Source organism: Patella vulgata, chromosome 3 (genome assembly GCF_932274485.2).
Source record: "Patella vulgata chromosome 3, xgPatVulg1.2, whole genome shotgun sequence".
Classification (NCBI taxonomy): Eukaryota; Metazoa; Mollusca; class Gastropoda; family Patellidae; genus Patella; species Patella vulgata.
In genome coordinates this window covers 65,389,599-65,405,034 of record NC_065881.2, presented here as the reverse complement: position 1 = coordinate 65,405,034, position 15,436 = coordinate 65,389,599, and the positions used below count along the sequence as shown (strand labels likewise).

The following is a 15,436-nucleotide window of genomic DNA, read 5'->3' as shown; positions in this document are numbered from 1 at the left end:
TAAGTTATTGTGATAATATTTATTCCTCGTGTTCCTTGTGGGTACAATGTATAACATTGTTTTATCATAAGTTAACATTAAAGGTGCATACCCTGCATAATATCAACAACAAAAATAATAGCATTATTAAAACTAATTAATTACAAGTATAAACATTTTAAACCACCAGAGTCTGTATTTTATCGCTATCTGTATTATTAAACTCGACATAAGACATCTGTTCAGATTAAACAGTATTAATGTATTACAAAACATCATTATCCCAGTCGGTGCAAAACAGTAGGGCGTTAAGCCCCATTTTATTCCATTTCAATTCAAAGGTCCAGCGAACTATATCCATTCATACCTTGAAATTTCCATATTTACTCGCCGTGGGAAAGCGCAGCTTAATGGTGTCGGGTTCCTGGGGGATCGCCTTCAATATTATGTTATTAAACGTGAAAGGAACGTATTGTTGGCTTAAATAGCAGTTCATTAGCACACTATCCCGCAATGTAGAGCTGCTATATGCCTTGGATATACTAGTATTTTGACATACGAATGTGTGAAATTCCTATAGGATGGACATTTAATTAAATAAATGCTATTAATCGAAACAATTTTATGTTCTAATATTTCTTGTAATTCCTAAATACTAGAGTAGTATTTGACATAATGTTATCTACAAGTACTAAATATAGATATTAACTATGATATTAGTGAAATATATATTGCACTTCAAGTTGATATGATCACAGTATAGTGGGTATTAATGTGGTTTATCTTAGACAGGTTTATTGTTTAAAGGTGTATTACCCTTATTTTCATGGATTTTGTCACAAGTAATACTGATTAATAGGAACCAATTAAGATTCCCGTTTTGCAGTAAAATTCTCCTAATTAATCTCTTTTTAAATTCTAGTATAAACTCAGTTTGTGTAAATGGTTTAACACAAGAACTCAGAATGTACACTATACGCTTAAACATTTAATATCACAGAATTTGATTTATAAAGTAAGAAATAATGATAATAAAAATAATAATAACTATGAACAAAATAATAATAACTATGAACAAAATAATAATAACTATGAACAAAAACGAATTGGGTATCTATTTAAAACAAATCATTTATACACATAAATGAATAAGCCTATACATTAATTGACAATATAAATTCTACATAATATCTACAATAATACTTAATATAAGAAAATAGTAAATGCATTTTATATATCAACATATTATTTTAGCGAATATATATGAACTTTGTCATTGAATACACAAAACAAGTCTGCGCGGAAAAGCAATGAACCCGCTTTGCCTCTTGTCCCATCAATTAACGTGCCGAACAAAATATAAGAAGGAAAAAAAGAGTTCTTTTTAAAAATATATATATCTCTATTTCAAAAATGTTTTCTTTACAGAATAATATTGATGCACTGGTTTGGAAGAAAATTTGATTTTTCGTGGATGGATTAGTTCTTCAAAGATTTATTTCTTTATATACCTGTGACTGATCGTCTAAAATATTGGTTCCCCCTTGTCAGTGATGCAGGGCGGAGGGCCTGACAAGGACAGCTGTCTAGTCCTTCGGATGATACGAAAAACCGAGGTCCCGTGCATACATTGGAATGCACGTAAAAGATCCCTTGGCAATTGGAATTCGATATAAGAGTAGGCGATAGTGCCGCTGCCCGGGCAAAATTTCTCTCATAGCACACTGTATGGCGTATGCCCGTCTTCATTAGCCCAGCATAGGAGCAGAACAGTAGGACGTTAAACCCCATTTCATTTCATTCATTTCTAAAATATTGGACTGAATTACACCATAATATTTTATTTTCTTAAAGATGAATTATGTGAGCGTTAAATCTGCACATGACAGGTCTTTATTTTGGCTTCAGATGTTATATAAATTATTATTTAGACATTTAATAAAACGACAAACCCATAATCAACCCTCTAGTCTTGTTTGTCTAGTACCGTTGCTACGATAATAAAAAATCTACGCTATATCTTCCAAAACTCATAACTTCGCTCAGGTTGAATGAAATTTTCATTATATTCAATATTTTCATTATCTATTTTTGAACTATTATAGCAAACAATAGTGGACACGTAGGATTCATACCCCTCAATCCCGTCATATAATAGACTGATTAATTATTTAGATAACTGAATGTTTATTATGAACACAATGGATAGGTTTGGGTCTAAAAGACAAAATATGAGACACTGTCGTGTAAATGTACATTAACTACATATAATATTATAATTATTCTGATATGTAATACGAAAACTTATACAGAACCATATAATAATCTCACAAAAGAAATGTTCTCATTTAAGATGTATAATTACATATGTATGTGAATTATCTTTAATTGCTTTGTATAGTTCCTTTTTCTCCAAAAAATCACATATATTTTTTTTTTCAATTACCTTTCTTATTTGTTATCTTATTTATTATAAGTAATCTTTGTTCATTTTGATTAAGAAAAACGTGACTTTCCATGTTTTTCAAACAAATATCTAATCAATGTTACACCGTACAGCATTCATTATACAGATACGAATTTCGTTTCGTTTTTATATAATATTCTGGCTCATCTTTCAAATGCGAACTACAAAAAGGAAAACGAAAAGAAATTCTATCCGTGTTTTAAAGGCTCAATACCACTCTTGTTGTAACTGAATAATATGTCCCAATCTTTATTCTGGTCAACAAATTGTACTATTTTAGAATATTTCAATTAATTGATGATACAAATTTCATCTTAACACACCTTATTTAAAAATTTTAAAAAATTCAACATAATGGTTTGAAACGTCTAACGTAAACCTTTTCAAATGAAACTTCAATTTAAAAATATTTTCGAACCCTCTGGACAAGTAAAATTGGATGTAATGGATAATTTACACAACAGGTAGGACACTTAAACATCTAGTACTTAGATAGAGATATTATTTATTTTCTGGAGCTTTCAAGCCAGCAAGAGTGTTATTGTCCCTTTAATCATATTAATTTCCAAGTATTAGCAATACATGCATATTGATTCTGTTGTTGGCACCAACATCATATACACTGACACTGACACTGTACACTTAATCTTACTTCCAGATTAGAAGACTTATAGAACTTCTGTCCTGAAATCTCTATTCTTAACTTAACGCGTCACATATGCACAGAAATCAAAGGACTACCCAACATAAAAAGGTATTGCTTTTAGGTGAAATTTCTCACTCCTTCGTCTTAAGGATATTGCAGATTGGCACTGACGTACAACGAGTCAATATACTGTAAATCAGTAAACATCTATTGATAAATTTGATAATTTTAGCGATTCAGATTGCAACCCGGTCATCATCAATTCCGTTTTCCTTCCATGCCTGGTCCGTCTGTCTCAGATGAGAGCAGCGAAGCATTATCACCGTCTTTAAACATTTCCGAGTCTACCCTAATTATTCAGGGCGCATTTGTGTACAATTTGTGTTACGTGACTAGTTAATAAGGGTTGATCCAGGGATTGCTACTTAGACCAACCTGTTAAACATCAAACATAAATGTGATTGGAAACATATATTTGTGCTGATTTGTATAATACAGACTTCAATAGCAGTTAGATTTCATAAATTGAATTAAATTAATAAGTATGTCAAGTTATTACACAAAATCCACTTTTTTGTTTTTTGGAATGCGAACCATTCTGTATTTTACACGGTGTGTGATCGTCGAGTGCCATTTTAGACGCATGTGCTTTAGAACTGGAGTGCTGTGATTTAGAGTGATGGTGGTGATCGGTGATCTGCAAAATAATTGAAAAGAGTGAATCTTGTAATCAAATAATGACATGCAATTTCAGATCAGAGCTTAATAGACAAAGACACTAATTAATAAGAGGCAAACCACAATAGCAACACATGACCCGAAGGGAAATCCACAGAAGATTCACAATTTCAAAATCGTTTGATTATTGTATGATATAATTGTGTGTTATTTCTATAAATCACAGAAAGTCGTTGACCTTACAGCTGTTTTGATTTGTTTACTAGGTCGTCATTGGTTACATTTGAAAACGTTTAAAGACTATATAATATAGTTTACAAGGATGTGTTATTATTGTGTATATTATAAACATACTTGTGATTTAGTTGTTTGAATAATGATGCCATTAGGTGAATGTGTAGGTAAACTGGTTTTAGTATTATGTACATTAGTTTTATTTACATCCTCAACTTCCGGCTTTATAACTTTACGTTTCTCTTCTACTTCACTTTTGTTGTTTTCTTGTGGCTGTGCTTCAACTTTTGGTTTTTCGAGTTCTTTGGCTATAAATGAAAATATTTTTTTTTTCATAAATCACATTCAAAGCATCAAAATCGCACAGCTAATGAGTTAATTATTGACAGTCTATGAAAAGTGGTACACTTGTTATTTACATTTTGTATTTAATACACAAAATGCATGGAACACCTATAATATTAACGTTTGTTTTTTTTATATAATATTCACAGTGCTATCATATTTAAATTAACAGACATACTTAAAGTCTCAGAAGCTATAATCTCCATGTGAATTTCTCGTATTCTTTATACGGTTTTCTCGGGTCACATGGGTTTCTAATGTTTAGAACACAGTATATAGGTAATTGACTAGCAGCAAGGAGAGAGAGAGAGAGAGAGAGAGAGAGAGGGAGGGAGGGAGGATTTAACGTCCACTCGACACAAACAAGGTCACTTCGGGACTAACACATGGTTCAGTATTAATTAACTATAATCCATTGCGCGTAGGGGTCTTTAGCAGTGGGGGTGGGGGGACCGGAGGTTCGACAGGTGACCCTACTCTTTGTCACGTACAACCGGGGAATCGAAACCACACCAGATGACTCGACGAGACCTTGCGATACAACGCACACGCCCTAACCATTCGGCCATCCAACCCCCCAGAAGCAAGTATAAGTCATTATGTAAATCAGTAAATCAGATTAATTACTAAAAACAGAATTATGACAAGTTATTGCTGAATATTAAAAGTTACACCAGCAAATTCTACGTGTTTGTACCTTAACCCCCACCCCACACAAACGCACACACTCTTTTATAATTGGACGATGACTATTTTCATGAAATTGTTGAAACATTGGTTACCACATAAAATGTTCTAAATAGTATTTAAAGTGACATTAATCACTCTCACGATGAAAATAAATTTGACTAAGTTTAAATAATATATTTAATATCAAAAATAACCTTAGACCCAAGCGTTCGTTAAATCTCTTCAAAATCACTAATAAAATCTGTGAATCTCGTAAATTGAAATTTGAAAACATCTATAACTTGACAGAATTGTCTCACCAACCAATGAAAACTCGAAAGTGCTTACGCCTCTTTAAATATTCCCTCGTATTAAAATGATTATTGTTACATTTTCTCGTTAATAAATAATAAAAAAAAAATCTCGATCGTAAAATCAATTGCGATTCGTGTTGGAATTAAAAGTTTACCTGGACGCCACAGATCAATAAAGTTATAAAAGAGAAACAAGACAACAATGGAATGAAGAAATTAAATACAGTTTTAAATAGAGTTATGTAATATACTGGTTATCAATTTTAGTAATGAATATCAATAACAGAGAAATAAATCATCTTATTAAAAATCTTAATTTCGTGCGATAATTACTGATTAAAGATCTAATGATACCATTCATGATTAGAATATCAAGACGCCAATGTCATTATCATCGACGATGATTAATATTCAATATCTTTTGGTCACGATGGGCATCATTAGGTGAATTCATGATATTCACGAAGATACTCAAATCAATGTTATCAAATTAAATTGTGTACAACCAGTGACATAGTTCTAATCATAATCTAATCGCATTAAACCAAATTAAGATTTTCTGTTCGTTTAATACAACTGCAGTGGCAGATTTAACCGAACTCTGTCGTCTATGACCTTTAATTATTATATTATCTATCGTGATATTCAGATCACCTTGGGCCAAAAATAGAATTCCTAAAGAAACTAATAAGCAGGATATTTTAATTAATGCTGTGAATACTACGAATATGATCACAACACTGCACCGTTGAACGTCCATTGTTTTTGACTCAATTAATGGTGCTAAATTATACACAAGATGATCAGATTTTTTTCAAACCATAGTTAATTAACGTAATCAGAGAATCTCTTATTCTTGTCGGGTCACGGACAACAGAGTTTGATTTTTCTTCTAAATAGATAAATATAGACTGTATAAAGGGTTATAAATAAAGGGTTATAAAAAAAGTTAGAAAAAAACTGCTATTTTCCAATGTATATGGGGGGACAGAAAATAGCTAGACCTCGGTGGCACCTTGTTCTTTAGTCGCTTTATCCATGTTGTCCCAATGAGTTCGGTTCTGTAAACATCCGCCATACAAAGGTTCCAGTTTAGGATTCATATCAGCAAATAACTGTCGAAAAATAAAATTCAGTTTGTTCGCGCTTAATATACAATATAAATCAAGCTTTAATCGCATCATACAGTTTTAAAGAGACATTATACCTAAGAAAATAACTTCTTTTTTTAAATCAATATATCCTCAAGTTCATTACATTCAGACATTCAACGTTTTTTTCTGCAGCAAAATGTCACTTTAACACTGTAATACAGGATACATTACTGGGTGTAGGGGGTCGAGTTAAAGACAAAGGGAGGAGAAAGAAAGACATGTTTAAAACAGTAGGTACAATTATTAAGGTTTCAGAGAACAATTAAGGATTGAGAGAGAGAGAGAGAGAGGGGGAGACAGAGAGAGAGAGAGAGCTGTATTAAGGACTAGTAAATATAAATATATAGTATAAAGTACTATAATTAAAAGAAAGAGAGAGAGGGAGAGAGAGGGAGAGAGTAATGACACGAGCAATAGATAATGAAAAGTCAGAAGAAATGGGAGTAAGGTGAACGAGAATGAAAAAGATCACAGAAGAAAAGCTTACTTGGGGATTATAAATATTAAAGGACAGCAAAATGGCATATACAGACGAAGAAATTCAGGCCGGGAAAACGGTTAGGAAAGAGATACGAAACAAGACAGATAAAGCAGGCAAGTTTGTGACATATAAGAAGCTTGCATGCACATACATTCATAGTGTTTTATGTGACACTCTCAACTAGCCATAAAATCTGACAGCCATCTTGTTGCTTGGCAACACTAGTTTTTCTCTTCAAATAGCTCTACAAAAAGCCCTTACTTTAAAGCTCTATGTATTATTTGATAGTGCTTGTGCCTAGTGCCACGACGTCTATAGGAATAAGAAACGTTATATCACCTAACCAGAATGAATACTGGCTGTTTCAGACATGTCTTGCCAATGAATTTTGTTTGTCTGACAACCAGTATACAACGGTTCCAACTTGGGCCATATGTCACAAAACATCTTAAAAGATTGAGATAAGCATAAAAAGAAAATGTGAAGGACATTAGAAAAATATATTATGAGAATTAATTCCACTTCAAACTTTAAAATCATAATTTTAAAAAAAATAGACATATAACGAATTTCTTCTTCAAGATTTTGATTTTAATTCAAAATGATATATTATTCTATTTAGAAACACCAGCTGCTATGATTGCTTTCATGATTTAATACTCCAAATTTTAGACATACTATTGGGATGACAAATGCTTTATTCTAAATGAATTTCAAAACTTGATAATGCAATTTCAGTACATATATGAATTACTCTAAATAGAATAATATAAGAACTGATGTAATACATTTAACGCCTTAAGTAAGTAAAGTTTATTTACCTTATATACAGGTAAACATATAGCATCTATAAATCCAACTTGCATCTTTGGGAGTTCGTCTTTTTTATCTCTATCCATCATAGGCTGAAATATGTTTAATTATTATTTAATCTCTGTATACACGCGTTAACCATTCGGCCACCCAACTCCACGATAGCCACAAGGAAACAGGTGTAATTGATTTTATGAAATATCTAGTTTAAAATAGTCTTAGACTGACGTAATTCTCTAAAATCCAAACAATGGCCTACTGCAAGAGCCACTCGTTTTGCACAATCTCTGCTTACTCCTAGAAAACCACTAATGTATAGGACTCTGTATCTCTGCATATGTAAAATCAAGGCAAATCGAAAAGTATATTTTTACAAATCAGCGAAGGTCACCAAGCACTACTTTCCCTTTAAGTTACAGCCATTTTTTATTGATATGAATTACTATCTAACAATGTAAATATTTAAGGTTCCACGAGAAATAAACTGTTATTTACCATAGGCTTTTCTCCTAATTGTGTTTTTTCTAGATCACCCTGTTCAAAGAACTCATTAGCTACAAGCTGTGCTACCTGTTGCTGTACTTCCCATGGTTTAGTTATAGCTGCCACATCACATGCTGTCATCATCATAGCTCTGTTAAATACAAAAACAAAAATATTTAACTTTATAATAGTTTAGGTCTTTATGCTCTGTATTGTACATGTTCGCATGAATAAACTTTCTGGAACATCTGATATCACTTCGTGTTGTACGGTTTCGGAACGTTCCAAAACAAAATACTAGGCCCTTCTAAAATGATCAACCAGCTATACATATTTCATTAAAGGATTTCATTTTCCGTTGCATGGGTTGTTAGAACTTGTTACCAATGCAAGTATACAGCATTTGGGGAATTTGGGGAATCAGCAACAACACCACATGGTAACTGAAAGCAGGTTTGTCTTCGCAAACGTATCTCATATCTCCATAAGATTGGTATAAAGAATCTAAAGAGGCTGTAGAAAAAAAGGACCCCAAGAGATTTTACGAAAAAGATTTCCCCAAGAAACGTTATGAAAAAGGTTCCCCCAAGAGACTTTAGGAAACCAATTCTCAAGAGACTTTCACACACAACTAACTAGTTGTATTTACTAAAACATACGAGACTCGTCCTTTAATCATTTCATTTTCTTAATGGCATGAAATGTTCATATCACAAAATTAGTAAGATTTGAACTCTTAAACAAAAATTTCTGCGTTTCATAGGTTAATTCGTGGAAAATACTAAAGAAGATTTTGATAAAAGGCGATGACCAATATGTAAGCTGATTGATGGATTTCATATAGCAAAGTTGCTAGTATTTAATACTAACGCTAATGAGTTCTGCTAGAGTTTATGGCTTATCTAAACGAATTCTTCACATCAAATTAATGTTGGCAAGTCCAATTTCTCCTTAATCTTTCTTTAGTTAAGCTTTCAATATCCATTTAAGACTTGATGTATTGGTTTTATCGCGCTATAATCTGAAGCGAGTTTCTTGATGATATTAAAATTTACTTAATATTCATATGATTATAAGATAGGGTGGCAGGGTTGAAGCCATTAACGAAGAAGATGATTTCGTAAAACATGCAAATGTGCATTTAATTCGTAATAGAGTCGCTAGTAATCTGGAAGAGAATGCCAGAATTGCACGGTGACCGATTTGACTGTCGTTTCATTAGCAGATTACTACCGTAATAATATCAAATGGTAGAAACTCGTGTTTTGTTTTAATGTGGTAGAAAATGGAAATGGTATTCAGATATTAGCGCGATTGAATATTGTTAATATTGGGTAAGCAGGCGATTTTATGTATTACGAATAACCGTTCATATGAGAAAATGGTTATTATTTTGTATGTGAGATAGTTCAATTAATCATTGTGAATCTGCATGAATCTTTTTAAAATAATAGATGCGTGCTTTATTCATATAAAAATCCACAGAATAGCCAACAGATCAACGATTTATACACGATGATAAAAACGTTCGGTTGTAAACACATCGAAGGAAAGAAAATTGGTAACGCTTTCATAATGGCATGTATCAAGGGATTATAACAGTCATCATAATACAATAAAAATGTAATTTAGGTTTTCCCGTGATAAGACATTTTTAACAGTATTTCTCCTAGTGCTGGTGGTGTTGAAATTAGAAGTGTTCTACGCGCTCCGAATCGAATCGAATCCAGTCTAAGCACAATCGAATTAGGCTCGAGATCAAATGCTTATAATTGAAACCCATTTCCCGTGCGTTACCTGTTTCTGCTTTCGGCATTGGGTTTACCGATGCAGTACATCCCAGACAATATATATCTCTCTCTTACGCCAAGAGGTTTTAAATAAGTCAAAACAATCTTAGAAGAGTTGTCTGCCAGCATGTAGAACTTGACTTCCACCTGAACTGTGTTTTTTGCTGGTCGATGTCGTTCTGAGGTTTGGCTACGGACCCGTAGCTAGGCCAAAAATGTTGGGGATAAGGGGGGGGGGGGGGCAAGGGCTTCTGGGGGCGTCCCACCAACCATGTCATTATGGATAAGGCACCCCAAAGATCACACCGTTTTGGACGCCCCATCAATCAAGTTGTGGTGTTAATCATGTGATTCATTATGAGTCGCCTCACTGTTTAGGGGGCGCCTCATATATAAATACATGATTGGCGAAGCGCCCATAAAACCATGTAACATTGGTTGGGCGTCCCGCAAATCTCGCCGAGGGCGCCCAACAAATGTCACACGGATTTATGGGGCGTCCAATGGATTTTTTTCAGTGGGGAGGCCAGCTGTCCCCCGTCCCCTTGTTCCCTGCCCCCCCCCCCCCTCTTTAGCTACAGGTCTAGGCTAGCGTTGTTTCCTCATTTGTAGATATTTTCGCCAGTTCTGAACTTTACTTATAACCAGCTGTTGGTGCGGTGGACCAGCCGGTCTTGCCGTATCATTCATATAGTTGTCTACCTTTTGCCACACTGGATCAGATGTTGAATTAACACCCAGTGTCGTATAGTAGTTATAGGTACCAATATTCTTTCTGAGAGTGATAAATTGTGTCTTTTGTTCACAACATTATCACTCCCCAGTGTAAGGAGAAAGATTACCCTTTCTTATTGTTCTTCGACATTTGCCTGAACACCTTGCCGTGTGGGGTTTATCGTTTCGCCCAGGCGTAGTTGATTGAGCAGGGTTAATGATCATCCTGGTAACGTTAGGAGTATCAGTAGGTATTTCCGCAACATAGTCTTCATCCTGCCACTAGACTAATTCGGCTCCGACACCCTCCATGATGGATTGCCATAAATTACATACTATCATATAGCATTGTGGTGACTCATTTCCCATTGGCAGTAATTCACGATGTTGGACGAGATTAAGGTCAAATCAAAGTGACTAGCATCACCACCCGGCCTACCCGAGTCTGGGAGCAACCATCATTTATAATAGCCCCACCCCCCTGCAGGCTGTAACAACAGCGTCTCATGTTGCTATTATTATATTTTAATCTATCTAGTAATGGACGAAAGCCTGTCACTATGGTAAAAACGATTGTTGTGTAAGTGAAGCTGATATTTCTATCACGACACTTTTCATAATAATACTCGTAACCGGTAGATAATTAACACCGTCACCTTTTTAGTATCATAAATCACCTAGCCTTTGTGTTCATTTCCGTTGCGTTAGTGATATTCTAATGAAATTCGTTTTTTTTTCACAGTGATAGATCAGAAGCTAGTTGCTATCTTTTTGCTGCAGGTGTGATGAATTAGTTTGAGATTGTTTGCGTAAAAATTTCGAGTTCATTTGATAACATATCTCATATTGATTTCGTACATTGTTTTCAATTTATTAATCAATCAAAACAACCTCATTACCATGACGACGGGGATTTTTCTGTATTAGTCTATGTTTAGCTAATATATCATTAGTTGTTTAATTGATGGTTTATCGGTAAAAACAATACATATAATGAGCTGGCGGTTACCAGCCAATTAGTTGTCTACTAGATATTATACAAGACAAGCCCGCACTCTTTATATAATATAAATTGCTCACATTCTATAGTAGCTGATTAAAGACACTACAAGTTGAGATAGAGAAAGAATGGGGCTAAAAGTCCACTCGACACAAATTAGGTTATTTCGGGACTACCTTATGGTACAATTTTTAATTCAATAATGAGAATGTGTCATTAAAGTAAAAAATATTACATTTTTTTGGGTATTATGTAATTAAGTCTATCTGAGTACCGGCTTGTACGAAAAACAATTGCTAAATTATTATTACTTTTTTGCCTAAGACACGTAAAGATTGCGGTGTGAGATGAATCGAAACAAGTGTGACTTTAAATTCCCATAAGTTCAGCCAGAGTTCATCCATCTGAACAATGTTTGGACCTGAATGCTATTTGTGGTAAAAGTACCCTGAAACGCGTATTGTCTTAAAATTGAATATTTAAGGGCACGATAAAGTGACACCAACTTGTTGCAATCTCGACACTAACAGGGCTGAACATATTAATTTCCAATACAGAATAGTGGATACAAAAGTTCAAAATAAACTATACTACTCATAATACACCTTTTTACTGTCAGTACCCCTTTAAATCGTACACCCGCGTGTTATGTAAACTAAAATTTCATCACTTTTTTGCTCAATCGCGGTTAAATCTACAGATAAAACGGTAAAAGTTGAGGACAGCTATTAACTCTCTATTGGTACTCTGATCTATGTAGTACAACACTTAAGTCTTAGATTTTCAATTTGTTTCCATGTTGTGTGAGATTTCCACGTCCTTGCTACCATGTGGTTGGGTTCCGCCATTTCCTTTTCAAACTTGAAAATGATCCTTCATATCTTTTGACGAGCGATTTGAATAATCGTTAAACTGACAAAGTTTACCGGAACATTATATCGATATGTAAAGGTTTCATTTACATCACCACCATACACACAATTATACCGTATTCAGTTTAGTAATAATACGCTTGCCATTTTATAAACGTAAACAATTTTTTTTTCTTTAAAACGTGTCTTTTACCAATTTGAAACGTCTTTGAACTTATCAATGAGCAGTGTTAATTTTAAATACAAATGTTTAAATATTTAATTTAAACAACTACGGAAGATTAATTCATATCAGATTACAAATGACGAGTCATTTACGTGATTTGATAATATTAAGAAATAAATCATTCATGAACTTATTGACGTAAGCAGCACTTCTTTTGAAGCGGTAAAACGAAACAGGGAGGTAAATAAATATGCAGTATAATTATATCTTTTGACTTACACCATTTCAGTTATCGAGAAAGCGGGTGGTAAATCGTAGTATTATAGACCATTGACCTTCATTTGCAAGAACTGTCACTTTTTTAATATTAACATTATGCATATAGAGCGTTCTAAAAATTGCTAAAAACCGAACTGTCAATATCTAAGCCATCATGGCTTCCGTTGTCAAGTGTTGGTGTTATCAAAAAGGCTTGTTTCTAAATTTTGGATAGCTTATTATTAATTTATGTTAGAATAATAAGCATTTGGAGGGTTTGATATAGCAATTGTTATATAAATATAATTTTTGTAGGGCAAATTATTTTCTATGGAGTACCATTTGCTACACATCGTATTTTCCAATCAATCATTCAGTTGACGTTACCACATTGAACAGCGGACTATTGGTGTTTTGAGTTAGAATAAATATGAAATAAAATTTCTTACAAAATATTTTACTATAAAAGATGATGTTTGTGATGGTACTCCATACAAAAAGTCTAAAAGTAGTCCCTTGAAAAAAATGGAGGATATTAGAAAAATAATAGTTTGATTTTATGGACATGGTGTGCTAAAACAAAGATAGTTTTCAACATTTGAACTCTATTTGGTTGTAGTGTATATTCAGGCATCCCAGGGAGACTGTAATTCCCCATGATGTGTTGTTTACCCTGTTGCTGCGCAGTGTTGACTGGTACATTTGATTCATATTTTCCAAAGTTACAAATTCCAGTCATTATTTTTTTATTTTCATCCATTTTTTATTGTTCAGTATCATCTCAAGCACATAATTTAGATACCCCCCAAAAAAACCCAGGCACTAAAGCTTTTGAGGACCCCATATCAAGTGATGTGACAATTTTTGTCTCTTTAAATTGCCCTTAACTGATATTCTGGTATACAGGGGCTTTAAAGTGATATTCATCACTATTGACTTATTTTAGATCGACAATATTTAAAGATCTCTTTAAATTGCCCTTAACTGATATTCTGGTATACAGGGGCTTTAAAGTGATATTCATCACTATTGACTTATTTTAGATCGACAATATTTAAAGATCGAGTGGACCGATAATCTCTAAGGGAAGATGCTAAATATGTAGATCACAGCAGACTAATAACCGGAATACACGGAAATTGGCCATATTTATCTGGTATCTTTGGATAAAATTCCTTCCCACAAACTATAACCGGACATGCTAAATTTGTCCAAACATGGCACACATATAACCTGAAATTGACGACGCATTTCATATATTTGGCCACTGTCGGCCATGTTTACGAGCATCAAAATATGACCTCTTCATGTGAAATTTCTTCATGGTGTTATCGAGAAAATTATTTACCCAATGGTCGATAATATTTTGTTTTATAAATTAGGTATGTAACATATATTGTAAAATGGTCGTTATCCAAATGCTAATTTTCAATACAAAACTGGTATAAATATCGAGACTGAGATTTATTGAAGTGGAAGCCCAGTTTTTACATTGCCTCTTCTAGAAAAGGGCCAAAATGTATAATACATATACATATTATACACAAATAAAATAATTGAGAACCCATTGAATAATTTGCAACGGCTGGTTATCGAGAGTTAATACTGAAACCCTGATATCATAACCACAAAACTAATGTGTTTTACAAGAAGACGCTTATGGCAGTTCGAAAACATGAAAAAAATGCTTATCCGGTTTTGAGATTTTAATCTGATCTTTTTTTTTACAAAAACCCAGAGGCACGATTTTGTGCAAAAACGGTAACCATTATAAGATTGGGGGTACAGAGTCAGAAACAGGATGTTTAAAAGACGATGTTTAATGTCACAAATGAATCGATGTATACAAAAAACTGTTATTTGGTGATACAAGATTATCAGGATGATTAGAATGAATATCTATTTCTGGAACAACTTTCTTTGTTGTCAAAATAGATCAGACACATGATTGAGTTGACGAATAATATTGCAATTTAATTGACATAAAATGACTTGTTGATAAACATGAATAGATAAAGGGTCTGTTAATGAGGGACCCACATACTATCCTCTATGTTCTTTCGATTTCATATCTACCTTAATCAAGTTGACATTAAAAAAACACTCGTATTGATTGCCATTATGGATCTCTGTACAGTTAAATTATAAGGCTCTCTTTCAGATACACTATTAATACGTACCAATTTCAATAATTAGCAACTAAAATCAAATCCGGCGATGCTAAAGAAAATCACAGATCAGTGTAATCAGTGTAATAACAGTCAGCTAGTCAGTTTGATAAGTGTTCCAAAAGTAAATTAGTATCAGGTGTTCCAAAAAGAGTAAACGTTGTAACCATGGCTACTATATATTTAAACTATAAACAGGAAAGTG

At 33.5% G+C, this 15,436-nt stretch overlaps 1 protein-coding gene across 6 annotated transcripts in view; it reads right to left on the bottom strand.

The window, feature by feature from the left end:
• The window catches only part of LOC126815159 (cGMP-specific 3',5'-cyclic phosphodiesterase), an 84,892-nt gene continuing 69,456 nt past the window's right edge, over nt 1–15,436 (bottom strand). For 4 of the 6 annotated variants that reach the window (XM_056099594.1, XM_056099595.1, XM_056099596.1 and 1 more), the window contains 5 exons: nt 8,276–8,414; nt 7,789–7,872; nt 7,312–7,414; nt 4,125–4,312; nt 1–3,789 (listed from right to left, as the gene is read on the bottom strand). In XM_056099594.1, the coding sequence (XP_055955569.1) occupies nt 3,640–3,789; nt 4,125–4,312; nt 7,312–7,414; nt 7,789–7,872; nt 8,276–8,414 (664 nt within the window). In that variant the 3' untranslated portion in view covers nt 1–3,639. Of the gene's footprint in view, nt 3,790–4,124; nt 4,313–6,336; nt 6,448–7,311; nt 7,415–7,788; nt 7,873–8,275; nt 8,415–15,436 lie in introns of all 6 variants that reach the window. The other 2 variants (XM_050540712.2, XR_007677836.2) reach the window with 2 other exon arrangements.